Below are 20,357 nucleotides of genomic sequence, written 5' to 3' on the forward strand. Positions count from 1 at the left end.
TCTGCCTACCTTTGGGCTTCCACTGGACTCTGTGCACACTATACCTCACTTTGGTATAGTATATACAGAGCCAGCTTCCTACTTTGGTGGTTCAGCGGTGGGATATACAACTTTGCATTTGTTGAACTACTTGGTTACCACTTGCTTACACGACAGTACTCTTAAATTGTCTTTAGAATTCCGATTTGACAAATTGGCATTTTTTGCAAAATTACTAAAAGTCTTGTTAGGGCCTTGGTTAAGTCCCTTTAGAATTTTAGAAAATAAAAAGTCACTGTAGCTAGGGTTAGACTTTTTTTTTAAACAATGTCTCAAAATAAGAACCCAGCTATTAGTGAAAATACCCACTATGACAGAGGACAGGGTTGAGGAGCTTGACTTCACCCCTTACCTTCACTTGTCTTGCAAGGAGATAAGGTCCCTATAAAAACTTAAAAACAACCATGTGTCCCAATCCCACCAAACAAAAGCTCCAGGAGCTGTTGGCTTGGTATGCTAAGGACCACCCATCTGAAAATGGTGAAGACCAATCGGATGAGAAAGTAGAGGAAGGGAATGACCTGGTAGATCAACCCCCTCCACTTCCTAGGGAGAACAGGGTTCAAGAACCCTTGACTCCAAGAATCAACCTCTCAGTACCTAGATCTCACAGGTGGATCAGGTATCAGTAAGGATATTGAGGACAGCCTCAATGAGGAGGACAGCCTTTTAGTAAGGCTGACCAAAAGACTGGATCTAGAGACCAGGTGGCTGGCTCTAGAAAGAGAGAGAGCAGAATTGGGCCTAGCACCCATCAATGGAGGCAGCAATTTACTTAATAAGGATAAAGAGCAATCGTATGTTTCTAAAATCCCAACAGGGATTGTCCCTAAATATGAGGAGAGTGATGACATCACAAAATGGTTCACAGCCTTTGAGAGGGGTTGTGAAATGAGAAGAGTGAAGAAGTCTCACTGGGGGCACTCCTTTGGGAACTGTTCTCTGGTAACGGAAGAGACAGACTCCTGACCCTTTCTGGGGCAGATTCTGGGTCTTATGACCTCATGAAGAGAACTCTGATTGAGGGATTTGGACTCACAACTGAGGAATATAGAATTAGATTCAGGGGGGCTCACAAGACCCAAAACCAATACTGGATTGACTTTGTAGACTACTCAGTTAAAACACTAGATGTTTGGTTAACTGGACACAATGTGCATGATTTCAATTGACTTTACAATCTGTTTATGAAAGAACATATTGTAAGTAATTGCACTAATGAAAAGTTACATCAGCCTTTGGTAGACCTAGGTCTAATGTCTCCCCAATAATTGGGAAAGAAGGCAGACCACTTGGTCAAGACAAGGGTGACAAAAACGACCACTGGGGGGGGGACCAAAAGAAAGGGGTTACAAAACCTCCACAAGAGAAACATGGTGAGAATCCCCAAGATAAAAAGCCTGAGTCTTCTAAAGGGCCCCAAAAACCTGCACGGGGGGGTGGCTCCCAAAACCCTTCCCAGTCCAATAATAGGTACAGGGGAAAGAACTTTGATCCTTTAAAGGCCTGGTGTAACAACTGTAAGAAGTTGCTGCTTGCCCAAACAAGAAGGCCCCAAGTCCTACTACTCCTGGGGTAGCAAGTCTCCAGATGGGATCAACAGTGTGCCAGGAGCAAATTGGGTTGCACACTGAAGCAGTTCTAGTTTCAGAAGGGGAAGTTGAGTTTGCCACTGTAGCTGTGTGGCCACCAAACTTAAACAAGTACTTATAATACCCTTGAATTAATGGGACTAGGATAGAAGCTCTGAGGGATACAGGTGTCAATGTCACTATGGTGAGAGATGCACTGGTTTCCCCTGAGCAATAATTGATTGGGAGAACTTACCCAGACACCAATGCTGACAGTGTTACCACTAATCATGCAATGGCTATGGTGATATTAGGCTGGGGGGTTGGGGGGGGGGGGGGTTAACTGGCATGAAACAGGTAGTGGTCTCTCGAAAGCTACCAGCTGCATGTCTGCTTGGCAATGACCTGGAAACCTCAGCATGTGCGGACGTTGAACTGAAAACCCATGCAGCAATGCTGGACATCTCTGAATTGGTGTGTGTAAAAACAAGAGCACAGAGCAAGAGACGGGGTGAAAAATAAGTGTTGGAGCCTGAAAGTATGGCCCAACCTTCCAAGAGAAAGGGTAAGAAGACTGGGGAAACAGCTTCTGTACAGCAACAGGATCAGGACCCCTCTCCTCAGGGAGAGGACTTGGACACCCCAGAGGGAACTGAGCCCATGGAGCTTGATCCTTACCAGGTTGAACTCTTAGGCCCAGTGGGACCCTCTTGGGAAGAGTTGTGCCTTGGACAGCAGGACTGTCCAACTCTTGAAAGCCTGAGGTAGCTAGCTGAAGCACAGGAAAAGGGAGAGGTCAGTGGTACCGACAGAGCTTATTGGGAAGAGGGACTACTGTACACTGAGGCCAGAGACCCACACCTGGAGCCACTAGGAGAGTGGTAGTACCTCAGAAGTACAGGGAGTTTCTCCTAACTTTAGCTCATGATATTCCCCTAGCTAGGCATCTGGGCCCAATCAAGACTTGGGAAAGGTTAGTTAGCCACTTTTACCGGGCCCAGATGCACCAAAAAGTAAAGGAGTTTGTCAGCTCCTGTGTCACCTGTCAGGCCAGTGAGACAACAGGTGGCCCCTCAAAGACCCCCCTAATACCACTGCCTGTGGTGGGGGTTCCCTTTGAAAGGGTTGGTGTGGAGATAGTGGGTCCACTTGAACCTCCCACAGCCTCAGGGAGCACATTTATTCTAGTGGTAGATCATGCCACTAGGTACCCTGAAGCAATTCCCCTTAAGACTACTACAGCTCCTACAGTAGCCAAGGCCCTCATTGGTGTCTTCACCAGAGTAGGGTTTCCTAAGGAGGTGGTTTCAAACAGAGGTTCCAACTTCATGTCTGCTCACCTAAAACACATGTGGAAAGAGTGTGGAGTGCAGTACAGGTTTACTACACCCTATCACCCACAAACTACTGGCCTTGTTGAAAGATTCAACAAGACATTGAAAGGCATGATTATGGGGCTCTCTGAAAAACTCAAAAGGAGATGGGATGTCCTTTTACCCTGCCTGCTTTTCGCTTACAGAGAAGTGCCACAGAAGGGAGTAGGGGTTTCCCCCTTTGAACTTCTGTCCGGCCATCCTGTGAGGGGACCACTCTGTCTTGTAAAAGAGGGTTGGGAGAAGCCTCTCCAAGAACCCAAACAAGATATTGTGGACTATGTGCTTGGCCTAAGGTCCAGAATGGCTGAGTACACGGAAAACGTGTTCTATTGTTTATTTGTAGTGACCCCTGACGAAGGGCCTCAGTAGCCCGAAATGCATTGGGTTTTTAATAAACACTGCTTCTGGATACATATATGCGTCAGTACGTGTTTTTGCAGAGAGGCCTGGATAGGCACATCAAAAACATGAGAAATCTTTGAAAAATGGCATCACTTTAAGTGTGTGGAATTATGTGGCTTATAAAGAGATTGAGACAATGGAAGTTTATATAGAGAAAATGGAAAAAAGTGGTTTGAAATGAAAAGGCAAGAAGCACTCACACAAGCAGTGCCTTTGGGTAGGGGTGAAAAGTCGACCCAAGATAATGAGTACACGGAAAAGGCATCCAAAAATCTTGAGGCCAGCCAGGAGCTTCAGAAGCACTGGTATGACCAAAAAGCTACACTGGTTGAATTTCAACCTGAGCAAAAGGTGTGGGTTTTGGAGCCAGTGGCACCAAGGGCACTCCAGGACAGATGGAGTGGCCCTTACCCTATCCTGGAAAAAAAGAGTGAGGTCACCTACTTGGTTGACCTGGGCACAAGCAGGACACCCAAAAGGGTTATCCATGTGAACTGCTTGGAGCTCTACAATGACAGGGCTGACATCACCATGCGGATGGTGACTGATGAGGATCAGGAGACAGAGAGTGAACCTCTCCCTGACCTCCTCTCATACAGCCCAAAAGAAGGGTCAGTGGATGGAGTTGTCTTTTCAGACACCCTCTCTCCCAAACAGCAGACTGATTGCAAGCAAGTCTTGCAGCAGTAGACTAAGCTCTTTTCCTTGACCCCTGGTCAGTCAAACCGGTGTACCCATGAAGTGGACACTGGTGACAGTTCACCTGTCACAAACAAAATCTATTGACAGTCTGATCAAATCAAGGAAAGCATCAGAGCTGAAGTTCGCAAGATGCTGGAGTTAGGGGTTATTGAACCCTCTGAGTGCCCCTGGGCCAGCCCAGTGGTTCTAGTCCCCAAACCTCATCCACACGGTGGAAAGAGAGAAATGAGGTTCTGTGTGGACTATAGAGAGCTCAACTCTGTCACCAAGACAGATGCTCACCCTATCCCAAGAGCAGATGAGTTGATCGACCAATTGGGTGCAGACAAATTTCTGAGTACCTTTGACTTACTAGCAAATTGGCATGGCCAAAGGAGCAAAAGAAAAGACCGCATTCTCCACACCTGATGGGCATTATCAGTTTACTATTATGCCCTTCGGTTTAATGAGTGCCCCTGCCACCTTCCATAGGCTGGTGAAACAAGACCTTGCTGGATTGGAGTCCTTTAGTGCAGCTTATCTTGATGATATTTCTGTCTTTAGCGCCACCTGGCAGGATCACCTGATCCACCTTGGGAAGGTTTTAAATGCCCTGCAAACTGCAGGCCTACCTATCAAGGCATCTAAATGCCAGATAGGGCAGGGAACTGTGGTGTACTTGGGCCACCTTGTTGGTGGAGGCCAAGTACAACCCTTACGGCCCAAGATCCAGGCCATCCTGGACTGAGCAGCTCCAACAACCCAAACCCAAGTCAGGGCATTCCTTGGCTTGACTGGGTACCACAGGAGGTTTGTGAAGGGATATAGGTCCATTGTGGCTCCCCTCACAGAACTCACCTCCAAGAAGATGCACAAAAAGGTAAACTGGACACTTAGTTGTCAAAAGGCTTTTGACACCCTGAAAGGAGCTATGTGCTCAGCACCAATTCTCAAAGCTCCAGACTATGGCAAACAGTTCATTGTGCAGACTGATGCCTCTGAGCTAGGGATAGGAGCAGTCCTATCCCAGACCAAAAATGAAGGCTAAGACCAACCTGTTGCCTTTATAAGCAGAAGGCTTCTCCCCAGGGTGCAGCGTTGGAGTGCCATTGAGAGCGAGGCCTTTGCTGTGGTTTGGTCCCTGAAGAAGTTGAGACCATACTTGTTTGGTACTCACCTCCTAGTTCAAACTGATCACAGACCTCTCAGATGGCTAATGCAGATGAAAGGTGAACATCCTAAACTGTTGAATTGGTCCATCTCCCTACAGGGAATGGACTTTGTAGTGGAACACAGACCTGGGACTGCCCATGCCAATGCAGATGGACTTTCCAGGTTCTTCCACTTAGAAAATGAAGACTCAAAGGTTGTGTGAGAAAGTGCCCTCTGTCTGCATTGTTGCCCCCACTTTTTGCTGAATTGCTCTTGTACTTTGACTGAGTGTGCCCTGGGGTCCTGCTAATCAGGTCCCCAGGGCCTATGTTCTTTCCCTAAAGCACAAGTTACTTACCTTTGGTTACGTTATATCTGTAAGAAACATTAGTTAGTGATACATTCCTTACCTTAGAATTACCCCCAGGCATCAGACTGGATCAGGAAAGTTTTTTCGGCAGCAGTACCTCTGCGCGTGGGATGGTGGCATCGGTCGGCTCCGCATCCGTCGTCGTGGTCACCGCGATGACGTTGCGGCAGCTACTTAGACGCCGCCCTTGCGCGCTGTCAGTTCTTTACACGACGTTCCGTGCCAGAAACGCAGAGCCATGCAAGACACTGACTACTGGTGCACAAAACTGGGGCCCTGTAAGGATGTCCTTAACCCTAGAAATCAGTTCGCCGAACGGGGAGGATGGGTGGGGCGGTAAGGAATCTATAACTAACTAATGTTTCTTACAGATATACCGTTACCGAAGGAAAGTAACTTGTGCATCTGAAAGAAACACGTTAGTTATAGATTCCTTACCTTAGAATAGATACCCCAGCAATACCAACCCCGGTGGTGGGTCTGCGAACCAAAATCATACCAGAAAGTCCTGGAGAACAGAACAGCTAAAGAAGCCGTCTCTCCGGACTTGGCTGTCCAGGTAGTAGTGTTTGGTGAACGTGTGCAGTGATGCCCACGTGGCTGCCTGACAGATGTCATTCAGAGGCACTCCCCTTCCCAAGGCAGTAGTGGCTGCCGTCGCCCTGGTGGAGTGAGCGCGTAGCCCGACTGGAGGCTCCTTTTTAGCCAGAGAGTAACAAGCCTTAATACACAACACGAACCATCGTGAAATGGTGCGTTTGTGTACGGCCCAACACTTCTTTGCTCCCAAGTAACCAACAAAAAGTTGATCATCCAGCCGGAACTGTTTTGTGCGATCCAGATAGACTGAGAGCGCACGTTTTCGGTCCAGACGGTGGAGCCTCTCTTCCTCCTTTGAAGGATGCGGAGGCGGAAAGAAGGTGGGCAAAGCAATGGTCTGCCCGATGTGGAAGGCAGTGACCACCTTAGGAAGGAAGGATGGACGGGTCCGGAGATCCACCTTGTCCGGATAAACAGACAGGAAAGAAGGTTTTGAAGAAAGAGCCTGGAGCTCACTCACCTATCCAGCAGAAGGGATGGCTACCAGAAAAGCAGTCTTAAGGGTAAAAAGACGTAAGGGACAGTTATGCAGCGGCTAAAAGGAAGCACACATTAAATAGGTTAGCACAAGATTCAAGTCCCACTGAGGCATAACGAAGGGGATAGGAGGAAAAAGATGTGTTAAGCCTTTTAAGAAATGGTTAACTACCGGGGACTTGAAAAGAGAAGGCTGATCTGCCAACCGAAGTAAGGTAGAGATGGCTGAAAGATAGCCCTTGATAGTGCCCAGAGCAAAGCCCTGCTGGTCTAAAGAGAGAAGAAACAAGAGTACTTAAGAAAGAGGGGCAGAAAGGGGATCCACAGCCTTTGCTGTGCACCATGCTACAAATTTTTTCCACATGCAGGCGTATATCGTCTTAGTGGAGGGACGCCTAGCTGCCAAAATTATGTCACAGACTTCGGGAGGCAGGTCAAAAGACGTCAACTGCCGCCGCTCAATCTCCACGCGAGGAGGTAAAGACTGGACAGGTTCAGGTGGAGGACCGTCTCCTGCTGCTGCAACAGAAGATCCTACCGAAGAGGCAGTCTGATCGGAGGATCAATGGCCATGTTGAGCAGCTTGTGATACTAGACTCTTCGTGCCCAATCTGGAGCCACAAGAATGACGGGCCCGGTCGCCCCTGATCTTCAGCACTCTGGGCAGAAGTGGTATAGGCGGAAAGGCGTACAAGAGACCGCAACTCCAGTCGCGCCGGAAAGCGGCACCGAGAGAAAGCGGCCTTGGAAATTCCAACACGCAGAATTGCTGACATTGCGCGTTCTCTTTGGTGGCAAATAGATCTAACCAAGGCTCTCCCCACTGTCGAAAGAGACCTTGCACCACATCTGAGAGAAGACGCCATTCATGATCCATCATGCACCTGCGGCTGAGTTCGTACGCTCTGGCATTCAGGGAACCTGCCAGGTGTTAAACCACCAGGGAAATGCCCTGATGTTCCAGCCATGTCCAGAGGCGTAGGGCCTCCTGACATAGGGTCCACGACCCCACCCCGCCCAGTTTGTTGCAGTACCACATGGCAGTGATGTTGTCTGTGAACACCTGCACTACTCTTCCCCGGACAGAGGGAAGGAATGCCCTCAGTGCAAGGAGAATCGCCCAGAGCTCCAGAAGGTTGATGTGGAGCTCAGACTCCGTCGAAGACCAGAGGTCTCTGATCTCCGCCACTCCCATGTGGCCGCCCCATCCCAGAAGGGATGCATCCATCACCACAGTGTGGTCTGGTTGGGGAAGGGAGAGAGATCTGCCATTGACCCAATACTAGTTTGTGAGCCACCACTGCAGTTGTTGAGTAGTGCCCTCCGAGATCTGGATGCAATCAGACACATTCCCCTGATGCTGCGCTCACTGGAACTTCAGGTCCCACTGCAGAGCCCGCATATTCCACCTGGCATGATCGACCAGTAGGATGCAGGAAGCCTCAGGGTCAGTCTGACCGAAACCCTGGATAGAGGCCAAAAGATCGTAATCATAGCCCGATTATCCCGGACTCGCTGTTCGGGAGAACAGACCCGAAACCGCGTCGTGTCCAGAAGCGCTCCGATGAAGAGGAGCTTCTGAGAGGGAATCAGGTGCGATTTTGGCACATTGATGGAGCACCCCAGCGAATGCAGGAGGACGGCGACTACTGCCTGGGGCGAGCCCGCCTTCAACAGCCAGTTGTCGAGATCTGCTCAGATGAGCTGCGACCACCGCCATCACTTTCGTGAACATCGGAGGGGCGCTGGCAAAACCAAAGTGGAGCACGGTAAACTGAAAGTGCTCGTGGCCTACCGTGAACCGTAGGTAACGCCAGTAGGCCCACAGGGCGGGGATGTGAAAATAAGCATCCTGTAAGTCCAACGCTATCATCCAGTCTTGCGGGTCGAGGGCAGACAAGACCTGAGCAAGCATCAGCATCTTGAACTTCTCCTTCCGGAGGAAGCGATTGATGTCGCTGAGGTCCAAGATAGGACGCAGGCCCTTGTCCTTCTTGGGAACCAGAAAGTAGTGTGAGTAACAATCACAATCTACTTCTGGGACAGGAACGCGCTCGATGGCTCCCTTGGCCAAGAGCGCCATAACTTCCTGCTGGAGAAGGGCCAGATTATCCTCCGACATGCGGTGGTATCGCGGTGGCATGGCTGGAGGGGTAGTCTCGAAGGGAGGGAGTAGCCCCTTTGGACTATATGCAAAACCCACCTGTCCGATGGTGCGCCAGTGGGGGAGGTGATGGCGAATCCTGCTGCCCACTGGCGTTTGATGGGCCTGGAGGGTTAGGAGGCTGCTGCGGGGTGGGGGAGGTGGTTGGCTGGCCCCCGGAACCAAGCCGGTTATTACCACGTCCCCGGCCGCGGGAAGGTTGGGTAACTTACTGCAGCCTGTGCCTCTGGGTGGGAAGTATTGGGTCACTCCTTCCGTAGCCACGAAAGGGGCGAAAAGCAGACTGCGCCGGATGGGTGGAGATGCTCAAGGACTTGGCAGTAGCCCGTGGGTCCTTGAAGTGCTCTAGGGCGTTGTCTGCTTTGTCACCAAAAAGACAACGGCCATCAAAGGGCATATCCATCAAGGTGTTCTCGACATCCCCTGAAAAGCCAGTGGACCTCATCCAGGCGTAGCGACGAAGCGCTACCGATGTTGAAATGGTCCTGGCCATAGTCGTGGTGTCCACCCTACAACGCATCGTAAACTTTGCTGCATCCCTCCCGGCGGCAACAGCCTGGGAGAGCACTGCCCGGGCCTCCTCTGGACACTGAGGCAGCACTTGCACCACCGTATCCTACACTGAGTGTGAATAACGGCCCAAGAGACACGCGGTGTTTACAGACCGCAATCCTAAGCTGACGGAAGAGAAAAGTTTCTTGCCAAGGTGGTCAAGCTTCTTGGATTCCCTTTCTGGTGGAGCGGTAGGGAAGGTGCTCTTGGAGGTAGAAGCTTGAACTACCAAGCTTTACGGGGTGGGATGTTGGTGTAGGAAAGTGGGGTCGCCCGGAGCCGGGCTGTGGTGTCAGGCAATCATTCTGTCCACGGGAGCCCCCGTGTTGGGCCTGGACCACGTGCCCAAAAGGACGTCTTTGAGGGCCTCATTAAACTGCAGCAAGGGCTTCGAAGAGCACGCAGCCGGTTGAAGCACCTCTGTCAGGTTAGTCCTGACCGCCACGGTAGGAAGCTCGAGGTTGAGAGCCTTGGCCGCCCTATGCAACACCACTGCATATGCCGCTCCCTCCTCCATAGCCACGGTAGGAGGAGACAACATGTCAAGGTCGGTGGAGGTGTCCAAACCACTAGCATCCCCCAGTTCCTCTCTCCAGTCCTGCTCAGTGTCCAACTAGTCAGTCAAAGGGTCACCTGACCCTCCCAGTCCTCTTCATCATCCTCTGGGTGCCAATGTTGTTAAAAAGGGACCCCAGGAGTGAACAGGGGCATAGAAATTCCACCCGGCACCGGATACGGCGGCAGACAATGCCGGTCTGGCTCCGTGTTCACATTGGGATGGATGCTGGGTTCCACGCCGGCCAGGGAGCCTACCGGCGCCGAACGCGGTAGTGGTGCTGTAAGAAGCGGCACCGGTGGAGGCGTAACCAGGTCAACCAGCGCCGATCCGGATCCAGGCTTGGAACTAAGGGGGGCCTACGGCGCAGGGGCCAGCAGCAGCGAAAACATAGGCCACCCAACTGAGACTGTGGGTCGCGACGGTGCGCCGGTGGGGTTGGTCTGCCCAAAGACGGCATGCATCGCCTCGTAGAACATACGAAGCTGGGCGGGGGTCGCTCCGGGTCCCGGAAAGGGAGGGAAACTTGGAGTTGACCCTTTGGGCTCCACGCGCGGGAGGGGCACCACCCGCGTGCCTCGTTGGATCGGCCGACCGACGAGGAGAAGTCGAAGAGTGACGATGCTTTTACGACTTCTTCTTATGCTTTGACTTACCCGACCCAGAGTGCTTTCAAACAGCAATGGTGGTGGCTCCTCAACCTCCCTCTTGACCAGGACCTCTAACGGCGCGGAGCCAACTACCGGTGTTCAAGCAGCTTTCGGGACCGCTCCCGCAAAGCTTTCGGCGCCATCGACCGGCAGACGGAGAACGACTTCGGGTCGTGGTCACGCTCCAGGCAAAAGAGGCGCACACACAGTGCGGATCCGTCACCGACATCAGTCGGTTACAGGAACCGCAGGCCTTGAAACCCGGGCATTCTTGTGCTCCTTTTCGGAGTCAGAGACTCGAAACAAGAAGTCGACAAAAGTCGAGAACAAGTTAGTCAAAAATTGACTGAGGTACCGCTCTTCCCGGATCTGAACTGGCTGGCATGGAAAAAGAAACAACAGAACTGACATCAGCACGCGAGGTCGGCGTCTAAGTAGCTGCCGCGTCATCATCTCGGCGACCACAACGCCGAAGACGAACGCAGAGCCGACCGATGCCATCTTCTGAAGAGCAGAGGTACTGCTGACGTAAAAACGTGCTGGATCCAGTCTGACGCCTGGGGGTAATTCTAAGGTAAGGAATCAATAACTAACGTGTTTCTTTCAGATTCTTGTACACAACGAATGTAAGTAAAAAATAGTGCATGTTTACGCACCGTTTACAAGTTTTCAAAACACAAATAAAAGGCATTGCCATTTACGGTGCCAATAGCTCAAATTCTCGCTAATGCGAGACCTATTGCATTTCAAATGGATTGATGATGGCAGTATCATCTCTCAATATCAAGCGGGGTTTAGAAGGAATACCGGGACTATCGATTAGGTTTTTCGGCTGCTCCTCCTCTACTGGAAAGTGGTAGTGATTGGTAGGGGCAGCCTATACCTTGCCTTTATCGATCTTAAGACCGCGTTTGACTTGGTACCCAGGGGGAAGTTGTGGTCAGTTCTAGAAGAAATGGGCATCCCACCACACATTTTAAATCTATTGATTGGCTTACATGAGGATAATTATGCTCGTGTAAGATGGGGCTTCCAGGGCCAAATCACTGACAGGATCATGGTCAGCAGGGGGGTCCGCCAGGGGTGCGTCTTGGCTCCCATCCTATTCTCACTGTACGTGAATGGGGTGCTTGATTTTTTGGGGAAAGATCCTGCCGACGCACCCACTCTGGCTGGTGATAAAATCGCAACCCTCCTCTTTGCCGATGATACATTGCTCATCTCCAAAACTCCAGTTGGTCTACAGAAGCTGCTAGATAGATTCCATCTTTTCTGCACAATTCATGGCCTTAAGATAAATACTGTAAAAATTAAGTTTACGGCCTTTAACCCTTATAAACAGTTTAGAACTAGCCTTACCCTAGATGGAACCCAGCTAGAGAGAGTCAAAACCTTTGATTATTTGGGGGTTAGACTCTCTGATAAGATGAATTGGAGATTCCATCTGGACAAAATGTTATTAAATCATAAGCGAGTAGCAGGAGCCATCAGGAAAGCACAAAGTTTATCATCAAGCAAACCGGTCGCTCCTGCTCTCGCGGTCTATGAGAGTAAAGCAGTGAGCTCGGCCCTATATGGTGCCGAGCTCTGGGGGTTAGACAACATTGACGATATCTCCAAGTCTGAATACAAATTCCTTAGAGAACTAGTTTCACTTCCTACCAGTACTCCCCTGAGACCAATTTTATGTGATATGGGTAGGCGTCCCTTTAGTGACATTGCCAGGTCCCGTCCCTTGTTCTTTTGGGCACGCCTACGGCGGACGCAGGAGCTCTCTGGGTATGCAGCAGCACTTTCAGAGGTCCTCACACTGGACCTAGGTAACAAAGTTAAATGGCTGGTGAACCTTAAGAAACTACTTACTGATCTTGGGCTATCCGGGGCATGGGCAAGCCAGATCCCTCCGGCAAAAGAGGAGCTCAAATTACTCTACTGGAACTGGGTAGCTGATCGGGAGTCAAGAACTCCTCATTTGGGAAAACTAACTGAGGAGTACTTCTCACATAAACAACACAGCTGTCTCGAACCATACATGGACTTTATTCAAGTCCCAAGAGATAGAACCCTGTACATTCAATTTAGGTTAGGTTCCTAACCCTTAAACTCGCTTACAGCCAAATGGAATCCATCAAAACCATCACCACAATCATGCCCATGCAGCCCTGCCCCGGAGGAAAGCACTGCCCATTTCCTCTTTGCTTGCCCTGCATACAAATTGGCAAGGGCCAGATGGATAAAACCAATCTGCAGAAACCTTGGCACAACAAAACATTTAGTTGCCCTCCGAATCTTAAGAACAGACGGCACTCCACCGCTGGTCTGCGGGGTGGCTAAGTTCTTAGGCCGTGCATGTATTAAGCGTAAAAAAAATACTAAAAGAAAGCTTTCTGGAGTGATACTGCCATATTGGAATTACTAGGATGTTCTGTTTTACTGTTTTATCCTTATGAATTTTTACCTACTTTGTGATATAATGTTTTTAGATGGATTAATTTATCTAATAATTTTAAATCTATAATCAATTTGTTTTTTTTATATAGTTGTTGTGTTTTGTATGAACAGATGCAGTATGCTTTTATGGTATTTTACTCATCGAATAAAGCAACTTTTAACCTAACTATTTCAAATGCTTTTATTTTTGTAACTCTTTATTTTAATCAACTGGAGGCCAAGTTTCTTAAAGAGGCTCGTCATCGCGTACTGGCGGAAAAAGCAATTCCTGTCCTCGTACACATAGACGACGCAGTTTTTAGAGCGCTTCCTACCATGGGCTCTAAAACGTGTTGAGTGCTTTGTCAATTTCATGTCCTCTCTAGAACTTCGTACCAATTACAATAAATCTCATACTATGGTAATTGGGCCAAAAAATACCAACACACAGAGACATAAGGTGCAACCATCTGAAATTTCAAGTGCATCATGTTTCTCATACTTGGGAGTACTATTTGATAAAAGAAGCTCATAGTCGCCTTTACTGCATACATAAAAACTCACTTTCAAGAAAGCCTCTCTTCAGCCATCACTGACTTTGCGGCTAAACTAGGTAACAAGCTCCAGGAAACGTGCAATCACATTCTTGTGGAGCTGCGAGGTTTGGGACTTTTTGGACGGGAATCTCATTTGAGTAGTCGAAAACAATTTTTTCAGGCAGTTTCTAGTTCTACAGCGCATCTTATATCATTCATAAAGAGTTTGGCATAAGCTATATCGCTGATTTTCCGTCTCCACATGAAATGCTTATCTGTGTGGCTCAACCCTGAAATAGCAGCAAACAGAATATTTTTTGTGGGACTGTCACGCAGCTAAGGATGGAGAAAACAATCTCATGGCTGCAGTATGTCAAATTAGGTTTTATAGCGATAGGCAGACCTGAACCTTTCTTTGAACCTCAGCAGATGAGGAAATTTGTTCTTGCTTGTATGAAAAGCAGTTTTCTCTATATGAGAAAATTATCTCTCTAGAAAGCGACTGTTCGAGCCCCTGCTTTGCTGAAAACAACAAATGGTCATGCTCTATTTGTGTTTTGTTAATAACACAAATCTTTGTTTTCTTCAATCAAGATTCAGATTGAACTTGGTTCATACTCTGTTGACCTCACCTTGTAGAGGGGCTAGTGTAAAAGAGTTAGATCAGTGCTGGTGTGATCAATTTTCCACTCAGGATACCATGAACTTCATTATGTTTCATGACTACTATGTTGTAATAAGGAAAAATAATTTTTCACAGCTCAGGCCGGCCTAACTAACCATCCGGCCTAACTTATCTTCAGATGCTTTATACTGAAAGTGTTTGTTTTGGTATTGTGAGTTTTTTCAAAAGGGGCAACAAATTTGAGAAATTATAGGGAAGAAGTATTGTTTGTTCCAACTTATTAGGCCATCACCGCTTCCTATCTGGCTCATGGGTTGTGTGCCCTGTCAATGTTATATTTTGCTATTTTGTAATAGTGTTTGTTTTGTTAAGGCTTTTATGGGGGTGGATATAAATATGTGGACATTATGTATTGTATTATGTATTGTACTTTTATGGTTCTTTTTGAAACCAAATAATGGAAGCATGTTGATGATGACTCCAGTATAGGTGTCGACAAGGAAAGTCCTGGCCCAGGTCTTGGAGCTGGAGTGGACGTTTGTACCAGAGTCAGAATGGGGCCCAGAACAAGTGTCAAAAGTGCAGAGGGAGACTCTGCAGGTAGGAACCAGGCTTGAGTCGCCTGTGGTTCCTTGGGGCCTGAAGGCACGCTAGAGGGAGTTGGAAGAGTGCCAAAAATCTGCAGCATGGCCTCCTTAAAGGTTTCAATCTGTTGCAGCATCGTCAAGGATGTACCAAAATCAGTTGGGGTATCGGCTCAGTGACACAGCAACCAGAGAGAGCCGGAGAGACATTGTGAGGCCTTTGCTCCTTCTCTGTGGATACAGAATGGTAGGATAGGTCCAAGTCCCACTTTTCTTTCAGTGTTTGCATTTGGACTTAGCAAATGGCTTCAACCGCAAAGTTGACCTCTCCCTGGAGCAAGATCAAATTCATGCCGACAAGGTGGAGTGGGAGTTAATTGAGGGCTGCAAAGCTGAGATGTACAGCTTCACTTCTCTGTCCAAGATCACCTTCGGGTGCATGAGGGCGCATTTGTCGCACAGCTTAAATGTTATCTCCAAGGCACACAACCCAGAGAAACACTCAGGTCCTTGAAAGTTATGTGTTTTCTACACTTACGGCACGGTTTGAAACCTGTCATATTAGATGAGGACATTGTCCCCTAGCACATTGAATTTTGTTTAAAAGTTGTTAGAAGACCAATGAAATTGGGAGCAGAGCTCTGGATCTCCCTCCTGCAGGTATGGAAAGAAAGAAACAGATGTCAGCTTGCAGAGGAGTCAACACAGTGTCATATGCTGCCACCTAGTGGTCAGCAGTTTCACTGCTAGATCCAGTGTGGCGCATGAGGAGCATTCTAGGGCAAGGAATCTGTGGTTAGATGTATCCATTAGAAAGAACAATGCTGACAGCAGTAAGACATTAATATAATTTACTATACAAAAACACTAAATTGTTACTTTGATATGTTCTGAAAAATACATTATTCGAGGAAGAAGCGATAAATCCAATGTATAAAGCCTTCAAAATCAAAAAGTAAAATATCATACAAACCTGTTTCCGTGAACCACGAGGAAGTAGAATTTGGGTTAACCGTCTCGAACCTTACAACCTGGTTGAAATCTGTCCCTCTACTGACGCTAACGCAAACCAAAGGATACTCCTGCTCCGGAACTACCAACATCTCAAACATTGATAGAGGACAAGGAAGAGGAAAGTCTATATGCTGCATGAAAAAAGGAAAAGAAAATGTCTCAATAATTCAGTAAACCTTTAAAAATAAAGTGTTGAATGCCTTTTTTTTTTTTCCAAAGAGTATTTGGCTGTTGACTACAGCTTGCCTTTCTTTTAAGCCATGAAGAACAAGTTATTTATTTCTGGTAACGCCTTTTCTGGTAGAGACTCTATTCAACCTCAGATTCGGCACCTTTTGAATTCCTCCTGATGCTAGATTGGATAAAGAGAATTTTGATACGAATTCCCTCATGGGTCATTAGGAGGTGTAATGCCGCTCTACGTTGGGTTCATCCTGCCCTGGGTGTAACGTCAGAGCCACTTTACATGTGCCACTTCCACATACCTGCTAATGTTCGCTTCTTTCTAATCTCAGTCCGCACCATCAGATGGGGAGCTCCTAGACATCAGAATAGGCCAGTGTCTAGATGGGGACTTCATTAATTGAGTGTATTAGTCCATTCCACAGAACAGGGAGGAGGATGCGTTGTTGAGGAATCTGCGGTTAGATAAGAGTCTCTACCAGAATGATTATGTTACTTACCCTGCAAGCATCTATGCGCTGTAGGCAGTGCTGTAAATTCACATGCTCGGAATACTCCTGCCATCTAGTGCTGGTCCTGGATGTTTACACCTTGTTTTTCTTCACAGAGGTCTTTTGAGTCTCGAGGTTCTGTGATGACTCCTCTGCTAAGTACTGCATATGGTCATCGTTTCTATTTTCAGATTGTTTTTCGCACATGAGGTGCGAGTGAAGTGGAGGCTAGAAGCAGTCCGTACTGAAGACCATGTGATGTAAAAGCAGCAAAGTGAACACATTCATATAAGAATTAATTTTCAGTAACCCAATGACTTCCGGAGAGGAAAGTGGAGGCAGGTGACGCTACAGCACTGCATCCAACAAATAGATGCTTACAGATTCAATAACATAATTCATTTGTAGCATGTTTTGCTGTAGATACACATACTCTGCATGGACTGATAAGTAGTTCTCCCCTTACCGTGGCTGGTCAGTGGATGTTGCAGATGTTTGAAACAAGAGTTCTGAGTACTGCTCGCTCAAAGCGTGCTTCCGGGTGTTCAAGGACATCCACATAATAGTGCTTGGTAAATGTGTGTGGAGTTGAACTTGTAGCTTCCTTGCAGATGTCAGCTAAAGGTATATTAACTGAAAAAGTCACAGATGCACCTGTTTTTCTAGTGGACTGTGCTTTTGGAGTGACTAGTAGGTTCCTTTTGGCCTTAATGTAACACGTTTGGATACAGTTTCAATCCATCTAGCAATACCTGCCTTTGACAGTGCGTAACCCTTCCTAGGTTTGGAGAACGTCACAAATAAATGTTGTCAAAGCAGTATGATAACACTCTTTTGACATATAGTGTGTGAAGTGCTCTCCCTGCTACCAAATCTGGATTAGGAAAGAAGACTGGAAGTTCAGTTGGTTATTAAAGTGAAAAGACGACACTTCTTTAGGTAAAAATTCTGGATACGTCCTAAGGACTACTCTGTCCTGATGTATCTGAAAAAATGGCTCTTGCAAGGAGAGTGCTTGTATTTCGCTAATTCTTCTTAATGAGGTTCTGTCACTAGAAAAGCAACCTTCCATGAAAGGAACTGTAGTGGACATGAATGTAACGCTGCAAAGGGAGGACCCATGAGTCTAGTTAATACCACATTAAGATTCCAAACTGGAGCACGCTGTGTTTTTGGAGGGACTACTTTTTTTAAACATTCCATAAACGCTTTAACAACTGGGATTTTGTAGAGTGATCGCTGTTCACTGTTTTGTAGATATGCAGCAATGGCTACGAGATGTAGGCATACAGATGTGCAAGTTAAGCTTGCTCTTTGTAAATGTAGCAGATAGCACACCAAGTTTCGAACTGTAGGGTTGATCAGGTAAAGGAGCTGTGCAATGCGATACTGTACAAATCTCTCTCACTTTGTCGCATAGCAAACTCTCGTAGTTGGTCGTCTTGCCTCTCTAAGGATGTCCATACATTCAGAGGGCAAGCTCAGATACCCAAATTCTAAGATTTCAGGAGCCAGACGGCCTGAGTGAGTTGCTTGGGATCTGGGTGCCTGATTGTTGGGGAGCCCTCATAGGGAACTACTAATAAATTGAGCTGGGTGGTGTACCATGCCTGTCTTGCCCATGTGAGAGCTATTAGAATGTATGTTAAAGAGGTTTATTTGAGCTTCCTCAACACATACAAAAGTAGTGGGAGAGGCGGAAAAAAGTAAGCAAATATCCCTGACCAGTTCATCCATTGTGCATTGCCTTGTTACAGTGGGTGATGAAACCTGGAGGTAAAGGTTTCCCCACTCATGGACTTGCTGCTGCGTCCTGTTTAAGAGGTCCACTAACTGTTGGTTACCCTAGCAGATATTCTGCAAGGAAGTATGTGATATTTTATCTCACATTTCCATATGCTTTGTTCTAGCTGTGATAGTTCAAAAGAATGAGTGTCTCCTTTTCTGAATGTAATGAATTGATGTCATACTGTTTTTATGAGGACTGCCTTTTATCAAATGTTTGTGAGGAAGGATCGGAGTACCAGTTTTACTGCTATGAGTTCCAAGACATTGATAGGATGAGACTTTTAGCAGTCCAGATTCCTTGGACTGTCATCTCTAACATGTGTGCCCCCCCAACCTGTAAGTGATGTCTCTGTAGTGATTGTCACTTGCAGGACTGGGTTCATGAAAGCCCTCCCCTTCAGCAGATTGTTGCTGTTCCACTAATGAAGAGAATGATGTACAGTGGGCTGAATCAACATTAGATCTTCAAGACTGCCCTGCACATGTGACCACTGTGACACAAGACACCCCTGTAAGGGGTGCATATGGTAGCCGCACATGGGGTACAATGGCTATGCAAGAAGCCGTCATGCCTAGGAGACGCATGACCATCCTGACTGGCAAGCAAACATTTGGCTGAAAAAAGAGCCTGTTGGTTCTGGAAATTCAGTACTCTCTGCGGATTTGGGTAAGCCTTGGCCGTGACAGTGTTGAGAATTACTCTCAGATAAGGTTGTATCTGGAGGAGTTCTAGATCTGATGGCATTGTGAATAGTGGCCTGTATATCTTTGACACATGTCTCCCTGGTTGCACTTTAAATCAGTCAGTCGTCTAGATGGGGAAAGACATGAATCCCTGGTCTTCGCAGGTGTGCGGCCACCAACCCCAAATATCTTTGGCACTATTGTGCTGAAGAAGAGTACAACTTTGAACTGATAATGACGCCCACTTACCATGAATTTTAGGTATTTGCAGCAATCAGGATGGATGGGAATGTAGAAATATGCATCTTTGAGGTCAAGAAATGTCATGGACTCGATTTCTTGTATCAGTTGGATGGCATCCTGTAGGGTAACCATATGAAAAGGCACCATCTGATGTATCTGTTGAGAGGCTTAAGCTCTATCATAGGCCATATGGATTAAGAAGTAGAGAGAATATACTCCTCTGCCTTGATACTACTTTGGAACTGGCTCAATAGCCCCCTTTACCAGGAGAGACTTTACCTCTTCTTTCAGAAGGTGTAAAAGTTGAGGAATGATGATGTGTCTATGTGGAGGTATTTTTGGTGAGGTTTATATGAGTTTGAGACAATAACCGTACTGTACTATGAAAGACACTCATTGGTCGGATGTGATATCTGCCTGCTGTGTCTTGAATCCCAAAAGCCTGCCCCAGAAGTTTATTTTTATTTTGGATTGGGGGAGGGGGGGGGGGGGGGCACGGAGACAAGGAGAGTCATTGCTTAGTGGCAGAGACACCCTTGGCTGGAGTACCGCTATCTTTCCCTCGGGCTTCATTGCCTCCACATGAACCCCTTCCGTAACCTATATCTCCCTGTTGTTGCTGTAGGTTTGGCCCTGACCTGAGGTGGTGGGATTACCTCCTCATTCACCCTGTTGTTTATGAAAGGACTGGTGTGGTGTACAAGTGTGTAGTGCACCCATTTCATTTTGCTGTTTCTGGGTCCTTTTTGATCTTCTCTAACATTTCGTCCACTTGTGTGCCAAACGAGTGTTCATCGTCAAAAGGGACATTTAGCAGGTGTTGTACTTCAGTTTTAAAACCTGAAATGCATAACCACGCATGCCTTCTTAAGATAACTGCTGAGTTAATACCTCTACTAGAGGCATCAGTTGCATCTTGTGCACACCTGATGGTTGCATTAGCGATCAGTTATCCCTGGTTAACTAGTTCCTCTTCTCTTTTTTTATACAGGTCTGGGAGGTGCTAGAGGTGTTCCTCCATCTCATCCCACAGTGCTCTGATGTAGCTTGATAACAGTCTTACTGAATTTACAATATGCCAGTGGTTGGTGCTACCTACTGCCACCATCTTCCCCACAGCATCAACTCTTTTACTTTCTTCATCAGGCAAGAGGTGCATCCCCTGTTGCAGTTCTTTTCCTTGCAGAAG

The 20,357-nt window shown here is 47.4% G+C and overlaps 1 protein-coding gene across 8 annotated transcripts in view; it reads right to left on the reverse strand.

Moving 5' to 3' along the window:
• MAP4K3 (mitogen-activated protein kinase kinase kinase kinase 3) overlaps window positions 1-20,357 on the reverse strand; it is a 1,115,786-nt gene that overhangs the window by 233,247 nt on the left and 862,182 nt on the right. For all 8 annotated transcript variants that reach the window (XM_085612074.1, XM_085612073.1, XM_085612071.1 and 5 more), the window contains one exon: window positions 15,739-15,910. In XM_085612074.1, coding sequence (XP_085468200.1) covers window positions 15,739-15,910 — 172 coding nt within the window. The remainder of the gene's footprint in view (window positions 1-15,738; window positions 15,911-20,357) is intronic.

This window comes from Triturus cristatus, chromosome 6 (assembly GCF_964204655.1).
Source record: "Triturus cristatus chromosome 6, aTriCri1.1, whole genome shotgun sequence".
Lineage (NCBI taxonomy): Eukaryota > Metazoa > Chordata > Amphibia > Caudata > Salamandridae > Triturus > Triturus cristatus.